Source organism: Diachasmimorpha longicaudata, chromosome 8 (genome assembly GCF_034640455.1).
Source record: "Diachasmimorpha longicaudata isolate KC_UGA_2023 chromosome 8, iyDiaLong2, whole genome shotgun sequence".
Taxonomy (NCBI): domain Eukaryota; kingdom Metazoa; phylum Arthropoda; class Insecta; order Hymenoptera; family Braconidae; genus Diachasmimorpha; species Diachasmimorpha longicaudata.
Genome location: NC_087232.1, coordinates 3,265,862 through 3,287,798, shown reverse-complemented (window position 1 = coordinate 3,287,798; position 21,937 = coordinate 3,265,862). Strand labels below are relative to the sequence as shown.

At 35.4% G+C, this 21,937-nt stretch overlaps 1 protein-coding gene, 1 long non-coding RNA gene and 1 other non-coding gene across 5 annotated transcripts in view; 2 read left to right on the top strand and 1 right to left on the bottom strand.

Moving 5' to 3' along the window:
• The window catches only part of LOC135165598 (uncharacterized protein), a 63,332-nt gene that overhangs the window by 34,956 nt on the left and 6,439 nt on the right, over positions 1-21,937 (bottom strand). For both annotated transcript variants that reach the window (XM_064127038.1, XM_064127039.1), the window contains exon 3: positions 20,261-21,350. In XM_064127038.1, coding sequence (XP_063983108.1) covers positions 20,261-20,424 — 164 coding nt within the window. In that variant the 5' untranslated portion in view covers positions 20,425-21,350. The remainder of the gene's footprint in view (positions 1-20,260; positions 21,351-21,937) is intronic.
• On the top strand, positions 5,919-6,111 carry LOC135165682 (U2 spliceosomal RNA). The gene has a single exon (XR_010299555.1). It is a non-coding gene; the product is annotated as a U2 spliceosomal RNA (small nuclear RNA).
• On the top strand, positions 9,330-18,219 carry LOC135165615 (uncharacterized). 2 transcript variants are annotated; one of them, XR_010299547.1, is made up of 5 exons: positions 9,330-9,694; positions 9,803-11,357; positions 14,622-14,749; positions 15,824-16,485; positions 16,552-18,219. It is a non-coding gene; the product is annotated as an uncharacterized LOC135165615 (long non-coding RNA). The 2 variants fall into 2 exon arrangements; XR_010299546.1 differs by having other exon boundaries at positions 9,330-11,357.

The following is a 21,937-nucleotide window of genomic DNA, read 5'->3' as shown; positions in this document are numbered from 1 at the left end:
AGGATTATTTAAACAATGTAGCCTTCACGTCTTGTTAAATATTTATTGAATTAGGGGGATATGAAGGATTTGAATGGTAAATCTGACGGATACATCGCGAGAAATATTCCGTAAAGATGACGCTCACCGATTACGGAATCAACGAGGGAATTTGACGCGATAGTATCGATATTTTTCACAGTCGATTCAGCGAAAAATTACAGAACTTTCAGGAAAAATTTCCTGGAAGTTCCGAAAATTTCTGGAACATCGTATTTTGCTCCAGAATTAGGGAAAAGTTAGGGAAAAGTAAAAGATCACAAATATTTACCGATACATTAAATTAACTATTAATTTTGTGCGATTGAAATGTCGCGTTAATTAAAAGTAATTTATTGAATTTATTGATTTACGACTGCAAAATTAAGTTACTACAATAAAAATTATAGTCTCATAATAGTAATAATAATTTCCTTTCTATTATAATTATCGCAGTAAATAAATGGATCCATTTTTAACGTTTCATTAAACATTGAATAACATCGATAATGAGTCATTTTAGGGAGTAATCGGAAATAATAATTAGAGAATAATCATGAATTACGAATCCCAATAAATGACTACGTAAAAGCAGTTTTTCTAAACAATGCAATGACGTAATGAACCATTATGTAATTGATTTAATTATGGGATTTTGAAAAAAACGTTTCTACGAAGAGAAAAATTTCAAAAACATTTCACAATAACAAAAATTAATGCCAAATGAGAATTCCACTTTCCCATAACGACTGATGTACCCCATAAAAATTATGACCTCACGATCGTGATAATAAGCCTCTCTCCACAATAGCAGTAGCTCTCACAAAAAGCCTTAGAAGTGCCTTAAAGGGCTGGGGAACCTTGATCGTCCAGACATATGAATGAGCCATTAATTATCGAACTGATCAAACAACAGCATCAGTGGTAATATCCTAGCCCCAACAGATGAATAAAAAAATGGAAAAAAAAACTTCTGAGAATTCGAATAAATCTCCTATTGTTCCTTCCAATATATTCGTTCATCGAATAAAACCGATTTTTAGTGGCTCTCGAGCCTTAAACTGCGGTTGAATATCAGGAAGTTGGCTCTGGTGACATGTTATTACGACTTTCCCCAGACAATTTTGATAGATAGGGAAAAAATAATGGTTTTTTTACGAGATATTATGAACGTCAGTGTGCGATCAGAAGCTGTACCGATGGATCCATAAGGCTCTACTTGGAAATTAGTGTCAACTGTTGGTTTTCTGTGGCACTTTCAGTCCATTCTCGTGTTTTCTGCCGTTCACTTTCTCACGAACGCGGCTCGCCCCGTAATTTATGGAGTGCTCTTAGAAAGAACAAATTATTGTCCTACGGTGGACTATCCGTGCTAACCGATTATGATTTTTGTTGATTGGTTGAAGTCACTGAGGAAAATTAATTCTAGCTCCAGTGAGCCATGGGAGTCAGAATGCACGCAACAATTACTATTCATCATGACGGGTGAATTAATAGTAAGTGATGGTTTCGAGTTGTTTACAAAGAGGCGGATTGAAATAATTCGGTCTGGAGTTCTTCAGTTTAAAAAATACCTCAGAAGGTTTTTTTCGATCCAGTAAATTCAGTTGAGCATCGTAGAACTGATATTTGCTGTGGTTGGGAAAAAAAATTCAATTCCAGGGACAGTTGACTTGGAATTGTCAGGAGGGTGGCATTGAATGTGATTTAGGGATTAAAAAATCATAATTTGTGATTTTGTGATTTATGATATTTTCCATTCAAAATGTGAAACTGATATCATTCGAACTGAAAAAGTGTATCACGTTAATTCTCTAATTGATCTGATGCTTTAATAAATTAATGAATAAATAGAAAATAAAGAAATTAAGTTGAAAAATACGGAGGAAGAAAGTCTCGTTTAATTTTCTCTTGAGATCGTTCACAATATTCCAATTAAAAATTCAAGACGTAGCTTGTCTTAAATTGGCCTTGTCAATTATTCCAAGCAGGAAATTATGCTGCTCCATGCAAGGACATTTATTTACAATGGGCCGAAATCAATGCAACTAAAATATTAACAACATCAATTACAGTAATTTGCGAATCATCAATCTCCCGCATGAAGTGCACCATTTTTCCAGTATTTTTTTTATAAATTAATAGAGAAGAATGGAGTGATAGAGGATTGAATGGACTCCTGAGACTCGGAGGTCTGATTTATTGATTTTCTTATTGACTCTCGGTCTTGTATCACGGGTGTGTCATTGAACACACGGTAATCCGATCCCATTGACGTCCTTCGGGGTTTATCCTTTTGTTTACGTGACACTTATTCGCAAGTCACACTTGCAGGTGGAATGAGAATAAATTCTGTGGTTGGACGGAGTTTTGACTTTTATGAGTTACTGCAGCAGCAGATATTTATCTTTATGGACTACAATCGTCATTAGGATTCATTGTTATTGGAGTAATTGCAAGCTTAAGTAGACGGAGCTCCAATTATGGGGTATTGTGAGTTGAAAAGTGGCTTGACGCATCCTCCCTTCACTTTTATTGAATAATTTAATTAATTTCCAGGTATAACTTTCATCATTTCCAAGAAGAAAAAATTAATGAAACTCAGTTCACGAAATTTTCAGTCAATTTAAACAATACGAGTCGTAAATTTTACGAAGATTTGCGTTATTGGAGTAGACATTTTGTTAACATTCGGAAAATTCCAAAAGTACAAAAATTGCTGGTTTTTTTTTGCGTGAAAAAAGTGAATAAATGGGAAATATTAAGTGTATCAATTAAAAACGAATGATACAAATTTAATTTTCATTTACTTTCTCATGTTCTTGAAATAATGACTATGCAAAAACCAAATTATTTTCCTCAATTAGACCCGGCCGCCAGAGCCAATTTTTTTTCTCAAAAGAAACAAAGAAATTCAGGAATAAATTTCTTTTCCCATCAAAGACACATCAAGAGAATTCTCCTCCCACTTCTAAATTAATAATCCTCCTCCAGTGCCTCTCAATTTTTTCATATTTACTTTGAATGAAAAAAAAAATGAACTGGAGTGAAACTAAAGCCATCAATCATCATTACCCCATTGTTCAGCGTGATAATTATTTCACACCTCCCGTTGAATATTCATCGCAGGAAATGTCTCAATTTTTTTTCTCTTCCCTTTCATCTTCGTAATAATGACATTGACCTCATCTTCAAATATTAATACAACCCATAATTTGCTGTGGAAATCATCCAGTGGATTTCGCATACAATCACCCATTCAACTCGAGAAGATATAAAAAATTTCGAATTATCCTCGATAAACAGCAAATTGCTCGAGTGAATTATTTTTTCTGAAGTGAAAATTGTGGATTCACTGGTAAGTTACAGGAAGGAAATAATCAGTGTGTAGTAAAATTATTATGGAATACTTTCCATCACGTTTGGAGGTAAGATATAATGCTGCAGTGCATTTTGATGCGTCGGTGTACGTAATAATGAAATTGAGGTACCTCGTGAGCTCGGGGGCATTTTCTTTCTGTTGGGAAGTTCTACGTGTCAGGCAATGACACATTAATGACAATGAAAATATTAAATATTTAATTACCGGGCGAATTTTCTATTTTTTCATCAATAGTGTGGAAAAATGTAATATTTAAAAGAATTTATAACTTTTTGATCGAGAGTAAAGTTATTTCTTCCTTATTCCATCAAACTTTACTTCCTAGGATTGGAAAACACTCTCATTTAATACAACCAGAATAATTTCAATAATAATATTCTACATTAAAATATGATTATTATTATTTATTATTATAGGATTGAAGAAAATGTTCTCACGGAGATATACCTAATGTGTTTTCTCCCCCACATAATCTCAGGAATTTAATAATAATAAAGATCTACCACTTCTCGCGTAACATCAAAACGCGTGGTTAATGAACTGCACAACTAATTAATCCATAATGGATTGTGAAGTGTCGGCGCTTCCTACGGAGCCGGTGCAGGTGGAATTATTCAACGTTTAAAATGCGTATGCAGAGAACGTTTCCTTGGAAATTCCACCGACAGTCTCTTGGGAGTGTTGGGGCGAGGGATTTTTTTTTTCACGTAGATTATTGTATTTCTGAGGGGCTGTGGTTTGGCATACTAATACAGGGGGAGGGGAAAATCATGCGAAAAGTATTCTTCAAGATCCCCTCAGGTAAATGTTGAATTTGCATTGGATATTTACACGAAACAGAGCCAGACCACGATGGACCCTGATTAATTGAGAATTCACTCCGTAGATCAATTAATCTGATTAACCCCCATGCAGTATTTTTTTTTCGAAAATCTAATAACTCGGTCCTCTATATGGAGAGAAATATTCAAGAAAAATTACGTATCTTTTCCGTAATTCTGGAGCGAAATACGGATGTCCGTAATTTTTACGGAACTGCTTAGGAATTTTTCCTGTAAGTTTCGTAATTTTTCGCCGGATCGACAGCGAAAAATTTCGATATTGTCGCGTCAAATTCCCCAGTCGATTCCGTAATCGGTGAGCGAACAGAGAAATATTCGGTAATTTTTACGGAGGATTCCGTACAGGAAATATTCCGTAAAAATTCCGTACAGGAAATATTCCCTATATTTTTACGGAATATTTCCCTATATTTTTACGGAATATTCCGTAATTTTTATGGAATATTTCCTACAAATTACGGAATATTTCCTAAAAATTACGGAATATTTCTCGTCATGTGATCTAAATTTATGAAATATAACCATTTCAATATTTTCGACATCAGAAACTCCCCAGATTTTCCAGTTGGTCCGATAAGGGTTAGCAGAATAACAGCGTTTATAGACAAACCAGTGTTAGAAGACTAGAGCAACAACGTTCTATTTCACTGAGCACATTTCCTCACGTGTATTTGTCTTTACCGGCATGCACGGTTCACTTTCACTATCGGTGATTCCGTTTCGGTTCAAACTCGCTAAAGTTTAATGTATAAATTATTGTAGTTTCTAAACCCGAACAAATTATCAAAGGCCTTGTGGACTGAAAAATCCCCGCGACAATCGTAATGACTAGACAGAACTTGAGAATTATCGCAGAATTTAGAAGATGAATGAAAATTATAATATTTGAATTTCTCTCAGCTGTGTAAATAATTCAATGTGTAGCGTCCTTATCTCTCCGTCAATATGGGCACTCCCTCGGAGTCGATTGAATACGCAAGGGAGATAGGGAACACGTCGACGAGTGAATTAATCCGGTATTCCCATGCGTTTATTGATTCAATGTTACTACGATTGCATATGAATTCGATATCGCACATGTTGCGACGGCAAATCGCTTGAAAAATTGGGATATCAACGGCGTTATCACCGCTCTTCTCCCTACATTCTACTTTATCATTCAAAAAACCTTAGTTTCGCACGCCTGCGCAGCCGTCACCAGATTATAGCAGTTACGCGCAACAGTATTACGTAGCTGCGCGGTGGGTACCCCTAAGCTATACTTGGATAGACGACGATTAGAAAATGTTGATAAGTTGTTCTTTTTCGATCGCTTTTATCATTCCTGATTCTTCTATATCTCCTACCAATTATGCAAATCCTGCCCCTCGTAACTAATTGATCCAATCGAAAAAGGAAGACAATGAAAAAAAAATTCAATGTCTCGAATGCAAAAGAATTTTTTTCAATTTAAAAAAAATGTTTTGCTAAATATGAGAATCGTATTAATGGGATATTACGGATTACTTCTAATAGAGTGGCTCAATTGAAGACGGGGGTTGCGCGTCATACGGTGAACACTTCGCGGTCAATCATTAAATTTTAGTTTCCGTGCTCGCCGGTAGATGTCATCAAGTTTCTCCAAGTGACATATCATTTAAAAACTGATAAATACTCGTTGAAAACGTGGCAAAGGCATCGCTTCTCGGCTCATTGAGCTAAGATCAAAGTGTAGTATCTGTTCTTATCAGCTTAATATCTGATACGCACTCCATTGGAGTGCCAGAATATTAAACTGATTTTTGGAAATAGGTGGATGCACGGAGCTTGCTCCGTTTCTACCGCAGGTCGACCCGGCATTGCAGTACCGCCGGGACTGGCCTAATAAACTTTATTCTAAACATAATTTTTTTTTTATTAAGAAGGTCTAATCCCTGGGAATTCTACACAATTTTTTTTAATAAAAAAATTATTATGTTTCCAATGTAATTCATTCGCAAAAATCTTTCACCACATCCCCACCGATGCCTCCCGCACCCAGTGATCACCAGACACTGATATCTCATACGACTGGAAGGTCATGGATATACTGATGAACAATTACGATTTAACTGACTTGACCTCCCCTTTTCGGCGGTTCTTTTATCAAACTTTCATTCTTTCACTTTTAAACTCCTCTCACTGATATTTTTTTGGAATATCCGCAGTGTAACCATAATTTCTTTTCGATTTCATATTTAAATGAAGGAAAAAAATGGTTTGAAAACAACGATCTGACAAATAAATAAATAATAAATAGTTCGATTAACTTCCTAGGTATTGACCATCGATGGATAATGAATGGATCAATGAACAGTCATCAGGAAAATTGAGTTAAAAACTCGTATCAAAGATGTTTCCGAATGAATCATAAAATGTGGAGGAAATTATGCTCAGGTCATCATTATTACAGTAGTTCAACGATCGCATAATTTTTTATATCTTCACAACAGGTCATTCACCAACCATTCACAACTCTAAGATGTATGTGTGGCTAACCACGTGGATTTTCCGTTGGTTGTCGACCAAGTATAAACAACAGAACGTAAACTCTCTCCAGAAAAGAGAAAAGTTTCAAACAGTCAAGACAGTAAAAAAGAAAACGGAAGGAAACCTGAGAATCCGCAAAAACTAAACAAAACACTGGAATCGTCAGGGCGAAAGGAGAACAGATACTCCAGTATTTAAAGGAAGAAACGATCGGATTAGATCTCAACGAGAAAAAAATCAGTATTTGTTTCCTCGGGTGTTGTAAATTTTTTTCTCAATCATTTTACGCATTCGAAGATTGTTAAACAAGACCCTTTTGATACTTTTGTATTTCTCCTTAATGTGAAACCAAATTTCTACACATTAACTCACTTAAACTACGAAAAACGGCTAATGAATTGGCAATTTTCTCAGCCATCAAGATAATTTTGGGCCATAAGATTGTTCTTGTGATCCTAATAATGACGTATTTGTTGTAATTTGAGGATAATATAATTGTGTTGTATTTTTCATGCACGTACTCGAGAAAGGCTATACAAATTTAATGCTTCATAAAATTGAAAGAAATTGTTGGAATATTGTGCCATTACGTTTTTCCTTCAATTGAAGACATAACCGTAATGTTAAATGGTGAGAATTCAACTTCAATGCAAAGTCGAGTCGTCCATTAAATGTTGTATTCCTCTAGTAAATCAAACAAACTCTTATTTATAAATTTAATCGAAACGTCGTGGTGTTAGAAACACGTGAAAAATACATTTTTGAAGGATCACCATCTCCTAAATTAGTCCATTAAATCAAACGATATTCCACTCTCAGGAAAAATCCCCTGTCCTGCAATCCGTGAAAAAGAAAACATTTAAAGAATTCAATTAAAAGTCGAAAGAGAGGTCCCACGAAAAAAATAACAGTTGCACAAAGAAACCGACACGTAATTAACATTTTTTTAAAGCGAATTTTTTTCCAGAAATCGAAATTCCGGCCACGGGATCGACTAAGGGTTAATGAACTTCAAATAAGGGTCACAGAGGTCAAAGTGCGAGTGTAGTTGAGGGCCGATCAATATTTTATCATCTCCCTTGAACCGCCTGAGTGAATTCCAATTATATATTTGCCCTTTCCAATTTGCTACTATAATCACCACTCAGCGCAATAAATGCGATAATACACGGGCACAACTCATTAAAATTCTCTCCGTCCAGACGGATTCCAAACAAGTCGAAAAAAAAAAAACATTCGTCCCGAGACAAGCAGAAAAGTCAACTATATTCCGCTGGTATTATCACGAATTGAGTAACATCTTCAAATGCTAACGGTCCCCGCATCAATAATATTCGAACGCAACTGCAATTTTGTCAATTTTCTGAACGCAAAGTTCACATGATTATCAAGATGATTCGAAGCAAGTGAAGCAGAAGGCGTTCGATAATTTGGATTCTTCATCGAATATTCGTGATGATAATTAATCTCGGGATTATACATCCTCACAACTGTCTTATGAACTTTTCGATAAGATTCAGTGATCATCAGGTGGTCGAACTTAGTTACGTAAATGAAATGAACTTTAACTATTAGCGTGAAGTTATACTGCATGAAGTGGACTGTAATGATAGGTCAATGGATCGTGTGGATGAGAGACTGTTCACCAAACTCGGCTAATCATCGGGGGAGTTGGTGCCCTGTTCCTGGGGAAATTATGGCGCTAGGTGATTTCGTAACACGTATTCGGAGTGAGATAATTACATATTTCCAAGTAGCAATAGGTTTTCCGTCATGAGAGTATTTACGCATATCCTAGCACTTCAGTCCCTTTTTCTCCAGTGGTGCGCACTTCTAGCTATTGTAGTCTGACATTGGAGCTGTCATTCCAGTTATTTGCACCCGGGTAGACATTTCTGGGTGTCACTAGACCTCAATGCTCTCGTTTAGTCTTAATTCAAGCCTCAGAATCGATTTGGAACTCAAATACGAGGATTGAAAGAGTCCTTAACCGGTTAGAACCGAGATTTTAACTCTTTGTGCCCCTGAAAAATATTCTGCCCTCTTCATGGTAAATATTTTGGTCTCCATGTTTTGGGATAGTGGTATGAGACTCACATCTACAATAAACGTAAATTATAATACAATTGTATTGTGAATAACAAAACAGAATAAATAAATGAGACAATAAATCAACAGAAGGTCATTTAAACGAGATGTGAGAAAAATGTTTTCCTTTCCGCTTGGATTATGTCAAGTAGTCACTTTTCATTGTTTCATCTTGCCCCAGTGGTCCATTTTGGCACACTCTTCCTTGGAATAGTCGCGATTGGTGAGGCTAAATTGAGGAGTATCCGGATAATAAAGTTTGAGAGCTATGAGGGCTCCCTGAGCACCAATCGATTGTCTCGCTTCGACCTCCTGAATGATAAAAGGGAAATAACTATTTGCAGGTCTTTTTGAGGCTTAAAATCTAATATATTTCTTCGGTCCAATGGAAGATAAATATGTTGACTCGGGTAGTGACCTCTGTACTCAACCCCAAAGCTATTTAGGTATTCTGTCATTGGAATTTCATGGACAACTGATATTGTCAGCAAATGATATTTCAAATTTTAAGGCATTTGAACTTCGACGTTGAATTGAGAAAACGTTTAACGAATGTATTATAACATTTATTTTATTTAGCATTTCATCGCAAAAGGGTTTCATGCGTATGAAGAATATTTTTAGTAAAGAAAACTAATTTTTTTAATCCTGTGGAATGTGTGCCATCTGATATTGCTCCGGGGGCAACCACTTGACGGCCAAAGAAAGCATCAAGATGCGTTATGTAATGACCACCTTGTTTCAGGTATATTTTTTTGCTTACTCCTCTGATTCCTCCGACGCGTTATTGATTATAAAACTCGATACAGGCGCATGTCGCGTTCGATGACCACCGAGCAGTTACGTACACCGAAAGGTCAGTGAAATTTATCGATAAACTGTGATATTCACACGAAATGATAGTTATTCATAAAATTAGAAAAATCATAGAGATAATATGTATATTTCGTCACTACATTGATAGAAACTTCTCTGGCAAATATGAGTTTGAAGCTCGAACTGGAGACGACAGATGCAATAGGAGTTGGACATAGGCCACGAAACACCACTTCCACCGAGAGTGACAATACAAAGAGAAAAATTCGGTAAAAATTACGTGTTGTATACCCCATTATTTTAATTATCCTTAATTATTCTGTTCCCATGTAATTCGCTAGGGTTCTCCAAATAATCCCATGGACTTCACCCAAACCATTTAATTGTTATTTCCGACATCTGTTCGACACTTGGGACAATCTACACGATCATAAATGAACTTTTGGGTTCTTCAGTACTTCAAAATATCCAGATCATTTTATTCTCTCCCATCACTTCCTTCAAATTTGGTCTTTAGAGCTAATTCCCGCCACTAACAGAAATTCCTGGGTCTGCCAAAATCGTAATAAACCCTCGGAAAATCTGCAGAAACTTCCCCATGAACTCACAACACAACCTTCATGCTTCCTTCAGCCCCTCCTTTTTCCTCGCACCCTCCGGTGCCTCAAAGTGCACCGGCCACTTTGAGGCAAAAAAGACGTGATTTTTGTACATCTCAACTTCGTTCCTTGAAGAGAAATGCATTTATTATTCCTCGGAAAATTCTGATTTAGACAAAGAAAATAGATTGAATGATTCAACAGGTGTACACCTATCTCAATGAGGTAATCTTGGTGGAACATCACACATGCACAGACAGGAGAAAGAGTATTTATAATACCGAAACATGCATAGGTATGCAATAGTTGCATCAAACATTTGGATTCCAATCGGAGATTTGCTAGGCGATAATTTTCGCATCCCTGTCATTCGGTATTATTCAAAACATCATGGACACGATTCCAAGAAACCGAATAATACAGAGACTACAACAGATGTAAAATACATTTGGAAAATAAATGGCGAATACATGTAATAAAATTTAATGAAGGAAAAGCAATTCGTGTCGTGCCAAATAGCGAATGTTACGTGAAATTCCATAAATCTACATTGAGTTCTCACAAAAATACCTTTATGAAATAAATACATAAATAGAATAAATCATGTCCGTTTATGTAACTGGAATGTAAGAAAAACAATAATTCGAAATGTTAGGAATTTCGAAGAATAATTCTATCTATTGTTATTTTATTTATTTTTCCAACAATCCTTGGTGTTGTTTATTCCCTTAACTCATGAAACTAGGAACCGTTTACTCCGACGAATGGATGAATGAGAAAGCAGTAAATAAGAGTGATGAATTTCTTTGAATTATGAAACTGAATTAGTTCAATAAAAAATAGTAATTCCTCAATTACAGGAATTGAGGTCGGAAGGCTATCCCCACTGATCCAGACAGATCATGCATCCAGTATTCGTAATAGAGAGTAATAGTAGCTCATCTATATCAGACTTGAGGGGTCGTGCATTGCAGAAATACTCGTCTGCCTCCTCTTCATGTTCGACAAAAATTACAATCACTATCTCCAGTCTTTCCTAACTCATTCACCCAAGTACATCGATATTTCACCGTTGGCGGGATCGTTTATTTATGGGTACAAAAGGTGGATCGATTGAGTTACTGTTAACGAGACTTTGTGTGTAAAAGAAATGAAATAGAAAAACTTAAAGAATTAGTTGGAAAAATCTTTAGAAACTTCCTGGAAAGTTTATTCAAATTCTATTAAAATTTGAGGGAAACTCAACTGAAATTTTTTTTTATTGCATTTTTTATTGGAGAAGGCTAAACTGTTGATTTTTCTATTTGTATTTTCTATTCTCTAGTGTTGTTTTTCATAGGAATGCACATGGAGAGAAAAGTCTATGAAAAATTACTGTGTCCGGTAGTAGAATCAAAGTGCAACGTGCTAGAATACTGAAATGTGTTTTACTCACACATAAAAATTCCTATCAATACCGTAAATTTTGTAATTAATGATATGTGGCTTCGTGAAATTTACAAAACAGCACTATAAAATTCGAAGGTCTATCATTTTTTATTTGAGGTTAAATGAAAAATTGATAGAATTCTTTTAAAATTTCCTATCCAGGTCAGTTTATTTTATTGACCCTTCCTGCATTTTTTACTGTACCACATAGCAATTTTTCGGTAATTCATTGCTATTGGTTAACGATGAACGCCGGTTATTGCCGACGTTGGACTTCGTCTTCAGAAATGTTGGATTAGATTTATAATTTTTACGAGACCGATAAACAAATTTTACTATGTGGTATAGTAATTTTTCTCAGACCTGCAGTTTGTACAGAGACTGTAAGGCAGCACAGTAATTTTTATCTGTCAATTACACTATAAAAATTGTCAGATTTTTCTCTCCGCGCAAGAACCTAAATTTTCCAAGTTAGTTCCACTCATTTTACACTCAATAACAGAATACAGCAGGAAAAAATAGAAAATTAAGGTCCAGCAACAGTAATTGAAATGTAGCATGTCAAAATATCAAGAATTACTGCTTCGAAATAATCTGAAATGATTTATTACCCGACCATATTTGAATATGGAACAGTTTTCAATATTTTAATTTGATGAAATCTCATTCAATGGTATGATTTCTGGAACCCAAACAATTATTAAAAAACGGAAATGGAAGTAAAATGATAATTTTCAGGTAATCAACGATGGTAATTTCCTCAGTGATTAGGTAATCCATTTTGTATAAAGTACTCAGGAAATTGGGGGCTGCTCTCATAATACTCTAGAAACAAAGTTTCCTGTCATAAGTTATACATCAGAGCGGAAAGACATGAGTGACACTCATCAGCTTTTATAACAGATCCAGTGCCCTTTCACGAGGGAAAAAGTAAAAGGGGGAAAAAAGCCGGACAGTAAGTCGTTTTTTCCTGTAGTGCAAGAAACTAGCGCTCGAAGGCAAAAGTTAACAAAAACTTTCTGAAAAATAGTAGCTCCAGGAAACGTAACTCGGGGGCATTGGAGCCATTTAATACCGGAAACATTCAACTGGACTTTCTTTATTCCAAATTAACAATATTTCGTGATCACCAATAGTATTTGTACAATTGTGGAAATTCAGGTGGAAAATTATTCTGGCAAACATGAATTTTTGCAGAAAATAAATGTTTGTTAAAAACAAAGTCCCCTTCATCCTGGGGGCGCGAACTGAACAGAGGGGCCTCAACCCTCCCCCACAGTTAATGAGTAAAGCGAAGGAAGGAAATCTTTGGTTTTAACGAACAAAGTGATCACAACTATTGAACATTCTTTAAAGCAATTTTTATCGTAAATTATTTTAAAAATTATCTTTAAGATGCTCATCGTACCTAAAGAAAATATTAAATTATAATTTATAATGTGAAGGTAGTAATGGAGAACCGAACTGAAACAATTGTAAAATTTGATTTATCGCAGCCAAATTCTTACTCCTGACTAATTAAATTTTAATTTAAATCTGCCCCGTTTTATGCCAACGATTCGCAATTTTTACGGTGTTCAACGGTAAATCCTGAGCGTAGAACGTATCGTCCTCGATTATTATGAATCGGCCACTTCAGACCTGACATAAATTGTTTTAAAATTTATATGTAATTAAATACAGTTAACCACCCTTGGCTTTAACGAGAGAAGTTGATCCGAGGGATGAAGTCTCCATGGGTTTAGCGAACGAAGAAAGAACAATCTAATTATCTCCTGCTGATTGTTGTCAGTAAATGTCAACGTGGTAATGGTCATGTGTTGTGTGTAAATGTTGAAAGTCGTCAACGTAACAATATAAAAATAATAAAATGTTAATCATATCCACTGGCATAATTAAATCACAATGTTTTCGATGTATCTCATAATAGTAAATAGGACCTATTACAGAATTACCTCATTTGAATTCTCATGCGTTTGTGTACATGACGCGAAGGTCGAGCGAATCAATTCCCGGAGGACTTTTCCGCTCACGACGTTACCACTATCTGATCTCCAAGAAGGCGGGAGGGGGGGTTGTGCCTCTATTATGTGACATTCGTATCCACCAGGTTTATGTATTAACGTGGGCATGTACCGGTGCCCTAAAAACTGTAGACTAGCAGGAGCGAATACAACAGATTTTCCCTTCAATTTCTGATTTCATGTTTTTACTGGCAGACTCGACATTTGTTGACTATTTTTCTTTGAAAAATTCGATTGATAAATATTGAAAATGAGTTATTAGAAATAATGATATCCTGGAAATAATTGTAACTATTTTTTTTCTTTATTATTTAACTCAAATAATTGTACTCGGAAGACACATCCGCTCTGTACCGATTCCTTAGAGGAACTAACTAGGTTTACAAAGGGAAACAACACCCTGGACCTTTTAGTCACATGCTCTCAAAGAGTCCTGGTCGTTCTCAGAATTCCAATCCATAAAAATGTTTTTGTATTTAAAGTACGAACTCAGAAGAGAATAAGATTAATTTTTGTTTTCTATTTATTTCATGAAAAATCCAACAATAAAAATTTTCAAAATTAAATTTGACAAATTCAAAAATCAGTCGTTTGGTTTATCGTAAAAAATTCAATTTCCATAAACCACTCTGTGGATGCAATAGAGAGGATAATATTATTCACGTTATGCAATAAAAATAGCTCTTTTTGTATTTTCTTGCATATTCCAGACTATTTAGAGTGATGGAAAAAATTACAGTGGAACGAAATGAATCGCAATGTCTTAAAATTTTTTGTTCCTCCCCAGAATTGAAATAACTGCATTTTCCTTGTACGGTATATGTCTGTCGAATTCTCTAGAGAACTATTAAATACAAAATAAAATCTCGGGTGACTTTCGCAATGGACAATTAGCAATGTTTTTTGAATGTTTCAGATGGAAAACACTTCGCTTTCATCAATCTGACGTTTTTTTTGCACCCCAGCGTGTGCAGTATGGGCGCAAATAACTCGGTAAATAAGGAAGTAGAAACTGGTGTCCAGGGGCTTTTGTGTTGAGTGATGGTGAGTTTACGTGGTTATTCAAGTTGAGTTTACGATAATTGTTTGTCTCTCCAGGGCATTTAGACAGCTGAATAGAAACTCGGAAATATTTCGTTTTGTTGTTAAAAAGGGAGAGATTTTTTTGTGTTGAGCGATATTTATCGAAAAGTTTCAACAATTTTTTCGTGAGATTACTCATTGTTTTTCATTTTTAATAGCTAATATCACAATTATTAATTCAGGAATTAAATATAGAAAGAACAATTTCAATCGAAACAGAATTATTAGTTCTAAAAAAAACTAAAACCATTTAAATTAAATCCATTGTAGTGAGCAGACAAAATGAGATGAATTTTTCTCTGAGTGATAAATCTATTTGTATTTCTTTATTATTACAACCGCGATGAAAGATAAAAACCATCTCCAAGGTAGTACGTTAGAAATTGAATGGAGAAAGAACAACGCACATTCACTGTAGACTACAACTTGTAAAAGAACCACATTTCATGAAAAAATTGATTGTCTTCAATAATATTTATGTAGTAATTGTGCAACTAGTCAGTAAAATGCAAAAACATTGTGAATGAATGAATAAAATATAGGCGATGAATCGGGGGGAAATTCAAAAAAATGTTTGTCTACATCACTTGTCCATAAAATCTCCTTTCCACTATATTACTGGGACATATACTCAGAGAAATGACTCATTTCAATCAAACAAATGGGTGTATCTAATGGGTCTAAGTATCTCGAAATAAAATTTTTATTCGTACTTAAACTTTACTTTTATTTGTCTTTTTATTCGCATCAAATGAACAGTTTTTCAAACTAAAAACAAATTTACCATTCATTCCAACAAAAACTTGAAAGTCAGAGATAGACCGAGGCTTTACGATCACAGTTAGAGATGAAATCATTGTTTAGTTCCAGAAAAAGGTGAATTCTTTATACCATTAAAATATCGATAAGTGAATTTATTTATTCCCACGAAAAATACTATTGGACTTGTTGGAAAGAAGCGAAGTCATTTTATTTATAATAAAAAAGGGACCATTTTCCTTGAAGAAATCAAAAATCATTTTTAACGAATTTCAGACGCAGACAAGTAGCAGAGAAGAATGAGTTCTAATTTCTCCGTTGTCCCAAATCTTGTAGAACAATTGGGAAAAGGATAAAAAACAACATCTGAAAAAGCACTGATTCCGCAACAGAATTACTGTTATCACCCTAAACATACCAACCACGTCGATTCCCTGTCAACCATGACATGAACTGGAGCATTACAACTGTGATGACCAGTTGTCCAAGAGAATTGAAAGGAGGAAGTTAAACATTCGTTTTTCCTCATGAATTTGTATTTGCTTTTTCGAAATAACTATCATTGGTAACATTATTATTTTTTTGGTGTAGGGCATGAGCATTTATTCGCAATGATTTTCCAATAATTATCACCCTCCAGTACTCCATGACGAATTTGTTATTCCACATTAACTATTTGCAACTGTTCAAGTACGATAATTTTTCCAGCAGATTAAACCCCACAATTAATTCGAAATTTTATTCATTAACAACAAACTGAAAGTGGCACAATGCGTGGCAGTGACAGTTATTGGAATATTGACGGTATCAGCTGTCACGAGAATATTGGAAAAAATTGTCTACCCAGAACTTCACGGGTTCAGCGTAACTAGAAAAAGCATCAGAACCCACCAACTTTCTACTCGCAGAGAAGATCACCTTTCGTCCAGAGTATTTTGGTATTTATTTTTATCTCAACGTTGCGCGAATATGTAGAAAATATTGAAAAAAAAACTTTCTTTCAGCACTGAATATCAAGTCTTAATTTGCATTCAGGGGACAAGTCATTGTGGGAACAGTCCCCCGGAGCACTTCAAATTATGACAAAAAGAAATGGTAACGTAATGTGTCATTCCGGAACCGGTTATAACGATCCAACACGCAGGAAAGAAATTTATAGAAAAACCTAGCGAATTTTATTGGAAATTCTATTGAATATCGCTAGGAGCCATTTTTGCGGGATTCTATCGAAAATTTTGACAGCTTTATTAACGTTTCTTTTTTTTATGTGCCACAGAGTGGATTTATATAGAAGGCCGACAAAAATCCATTTTTAACACTTTTTGCTTCCGAATAAAAGCATTGGATTCATCAAATTCTAAATTTTCAATTTTTTATTACTCAGAATTACTATTTCAATCAAAATTCATAAATAATCATGCGAATTCGATCGATTTTCATTTATTTTCACTAAACAAAACTTGATATTTCAATCAATTTAGCTATTGCTAGACTGAACTGCACTAGAATCCTGTCAATTTTTCCTTTCCCCATGAGTCAATTGTTTAGTCTACGCCAATAGTTCTATTCTTCTCGATGATATCAAGAAATCTGTCTTTTTTATAAAACTAAATCTCGTTTGAGGAAATATAAATACCCTCATTAATCTTTCTTTTCTTTTATTTATTTTTATATTTTTTTCTTGCAATTATCGTTGTGCTTTTTTTTAACACTAACCGTTAATTTAATTAATGTTTAGCACAATAATAATTTACATTTTATGTGCAAATAGTGATGAAAACTCCCTCAATCTTAACAAAAACCAAAAAGATGATTTTCTAATTTGTAATACTTTAAAAACTCAAATTTTCATTATTATTAAAATAGCATAAATCATTATCTTTTTTATACTATTTTTTATGGTTCCAAATATTGCAAATACTGTTTGTTTATAAACAAAGAAAAACCTGGTTAAAAAAAAATTTTTCTCGATGACAAAATTCAAAGGATCGAATCGACTAATGATAATGAGAAATTTCGATGGTTCATTTGAACCCTCAGTGAAATGCCGCTGACCACATAAAACTGAAAGGTCATCTTGATGCTGAGAATCCTAAAAACCTCATAAATGGAATTTCGAGCAAAACAATGCATAATTATGGGAATCTCGAAGGATGAAAGTAATTATTAATGAAAGGACAAGAGGAGACTTGATGATTCGTTTGATCTCAAGAATTATTGATCCTGAATGGACCATTAGCCATTGATCGCCCTCACTTAATTGATTCCACATGAATCATTGATTGAGATTAAATTAACGAAGAGCAAAATACATTGATAAATGAATTTTCTTCAATGATCAGCCAATTTATTCAATATAAGTTGTAACGACTCATAAACTAACTATCGTCCAGAATTTTACTTGTCGACCCTATCCATGAGGATAGGAGTGAAAAAAGCTGGATTCACGTAAGAGGTCAATCGATTCACGATGACATATGATGAAAATATTCAACGAAAATCATATTTACAGTAATGCTTTCACAAAATCAAGCGCCTTATCAGCAATCACAGTCATTGATTCATAAATTATGTCAATATGAGGAAATCTCTTCACAAGTAAATTGATTCCAATAGCCGCGCCATATGGTCACTGCACATGATTCGTATCGGGGTATTTAACATATCCCTTATCACGAGTCCCTCATGATTTTTCATAAAAATCTATAAATATAAAATTTTAATGAAAAACATGAGTGACTCTGATGAGTTTTAAATGATTTGCAAAATCAATTCTGTAGTTAAAAAATGAGAGAACCTGGACTATTCCAACATTTCAAAATCAACATTTTTTTGTGCTAATCATTCGTTTCGAGATCTATATAATCAATCGTCACTGGAGAAGAACTCTCCCTGCGATATCCTCCATGGAGAGAAATATTTAAGAACAATTATGTATATTTTCCGTAATTCCGGAGCGACATTGGATTATCGGAAATTTTACGGAACTGTCACGGAATTTTTCCTGAAAATCGTAATTTTTCACATTCGATTCGAACCAAAAATTACGGAATTTTCAGGAAAAAATAATTAATTACGTAATTTTTGATTGAATCGACTGTGAAAAATTACGATTTTCAGGAAAAATGGCGTAATTGTTGATTGAATCAACTGTGAAAAATTACGATACTATCATATCAACCTAAAATCGTCGATTCAACCAAAAATTACAGAATTTTCAGGAAAAACTTCATAATTTTTGATTGAATCGACTGTAAAAAATTACGATACTGTCGCGAAAAATGTCCCCGTCAATTCCGTAATCGATGAGCACACTACAAGTTCCGTAATTTTTACGGAATATTTCTCGCCCTTTATGAGTTTAAAATTCCGTAGGAGTCTCCCCCCCTCCCCCCGCCCAATTCAACAATTAACAACATACAATTCCCAATGCACCTAGTACCACAAAATGTTAATTACCCATCAAACGCACCAATCTTCCACTGCCCCCGCGAAAACAATTACGTGACAATATTCCAAAGGAAACCGATCGAAATAAAAACCTCAGTACGTGCTCACCAACAAGACACCCCGACTAACACAATCCGTCGAGGCTGAAGAGTCAACACGAGTGAAGAAGGCAAAGATAAAGCTTTTTGCACAAGAGCCAGAAGACCGAGAGGGACTAGTCATCGCCTCTTATCCATCGGGTTTCGTCTCTTTTTTTCGCAAACGATAAAAATATCGATATATTCGGTCTAAAGCCGAGAGTCTTGAGCAACAACTCCTCTCCTCCCGGGTTGTCTTTTGAGGCCAACGAGGGTTTTTTCGCTTCCCTAACGAGGCAACAACGTCTGTAACCATTGGCAATTTCACCGCGAGTTGGGACAAACAAAAGGAGACCCTCGGAGGTATTACGAGACAGTTTTATATAGGTGTAAAATGTGAGCTGAGGATCTTGAAGTTGGTACAATTGGAAATTGCACTTCGGTGGTGATCGTTGGATGGAAGTACAGCCAGAATTGACGTTCAATGGAGAGCCTTTAATCAAGGGGGCCGGTCCTTGGTAAATCTGTCGGCTGAATTGAAACACCTCTTGGTAGTGGGAACAGATCAGAGTCATTTGACTTTTATCGGTTTTTTGGTTGAAGTCAATGCTGATGGTTTTATGAATGCAACTTTCTTGCCAATCGCTGGGAAAAATAATGCGGACACGCCTACGTCGTTATTCATGTGCGGGTGTAATAACGTGGTCGACGGCCATGGGTCAGACATCACCTAGACGTTTGCTGGATAATCCTGAATCGATCTCTATACAATTTCTCCACAATTACCAATAATTGACTCGCGGAAATATCGGAAAAATTGACGTTTTAACTTTTATTTCAATTGAATTGAATTTAATTTGTTGGGAGTTCGGAGTTATAATGTCGCAAGGGCGGAATGGTATCGATGAGATTAGCAATAATTAAGTTTAATGGAAGGAAAGGATAAAAAATCTGTTAAATTGAAAAGTCTGAAATAAAACGTAATGGAGTTGTAATGTTCAGGACAATTTTCGATTTTCCTGAATTTTCAATCCACTGAGTACGAGAGAACTGCAATTTCCCAGTAAATGCTCCGATATAATAGATATACCAGTGGTGATATACTCGAAAACCTATTGCTTTAATGGTTTATAAAAACGTTTCATTTGGTAACGAAAACCCCCTAAAAATGGAATGACCAACTCACCGATTTCTCTGGGAGCCTCTCGTAACAGGTGGCAGTAGATTCCCCGTGGTATTGATGTTCTGAGCATTCCTTATACTCCTCTGATCCGCGGAAGTCCTCGGCAGCCTTGGGCTACCACCCACAGCGAAGCCCAAGAGGCAAGCGGTCAACACCGCCGCTCTCATTATCAACGAATTTTCCACACTTTGTTAACAAACTCCACTATTCACACTTTATTACACACCTTTCTCCCGCAGCACACGACTGCAACCACTTTTAATCTGTCCGATGGTCCAGTTTGTCAAAGTGAAACAAAGTCAAATAGTTTGATTTAAATCACCTCACTTTTTTCAGAATCGTAAGAATTAATGAATTACTTCCAACCTTTTTCCCTGGTTTATTTTATTGACCTTATCTAGATGTTAATCTGTCGTTAAAAAGATATGTGGTCCATGACAGAGTTGAACCGTTAACTAGTCTCCTGCCGATTAAACAAAATAGAACTCTCACGTTCTCCACAAAACCGTTGTCTTGCAGCTGACCCACTAGTCAACTTTAAAAGAATATCCACTGATGTCTCAATCTCCTAATTTTCGATGAATAATTAATTCGCACCAATAATTTTATGTAAATCACTTGAACGATCTTCCAAATTTTTCTTTCTATTGAAAAATTGTCACCGAAATTTCACTCATTTAGGCCCGAATGCTAATTATAACTTGGTGAACAATCGTGAATATTTTCAGTGAATGATAAATCGATGATTTTTGCATTTGACGTTTACATTAATTCAAAAATACCGAACGCCGGTCCCGCGTCCGCACTATGACTTGGCTGTTGGTGGAGTGTCGGTAGGTGGTGGAACGTTTGCGGTGTTGAGGCCCTGCCAAAGGCCCCGTACCACCACCCCATTCCGTACCGGTAACCGGGAGAGGCACGCGTTGCCAGTCATACCTCACAGCTGTCCCACAATCCAAAGACCAGTGAGAAATTAGTAAAAAAAAATTCCGCTTCCCAGTAGTCGCAGCCAATAGTTGCTTTCCTTATCCATTCAGAGTCAAAATCACTTGACAACAGTCTGTTCTTCATAAAATTTTTTCTTGCCCTGAAACTGAAAGAATTGAAGAAATTGAAGTGCGAGATTCGTACTTTCTTCGTCGATAGTAAGAAGTTTACTTTCACATGGAAAAAGCCTAACCGAGTGATCGTCCAGCATTCGTGTTATGGATATTGCCGGTTCACCAGTCGATGAGGACAAATGACCGCTGGAATAATTATTGAGAAGAAGAAAGGATCAATGCGAGGATCACGTGTTCGTAGATAGATTTGTCCCAATAACGCGATGGCTTTACGATTTTTCGTCCAACTTTTGCCATTGATCACAATTCAATATTTTAAGTTTATAATAATAATGTAATAACAGTAATATTTTTCATATGACAGGGATCAGTATTTTAATTTTCATATTCTGTTGAATAATTGAAAGAAAAATTGTTTTCAACGCCTATCGAATTTTATAAAACTAAATATGAGAAGAAGTTTTCTTGCTGTTCTATATAAGCCAAACATTTCCAATGTCGATACAGCGTTTTTTCGTAGGTGTTCCCAGCAGTCACCACTTCACTTAGTGACCACCAATGCTGCTCAACTTTCCAGAGCTCTAACGAGACTGCAATATGCATACACTAGCCCCAGGGA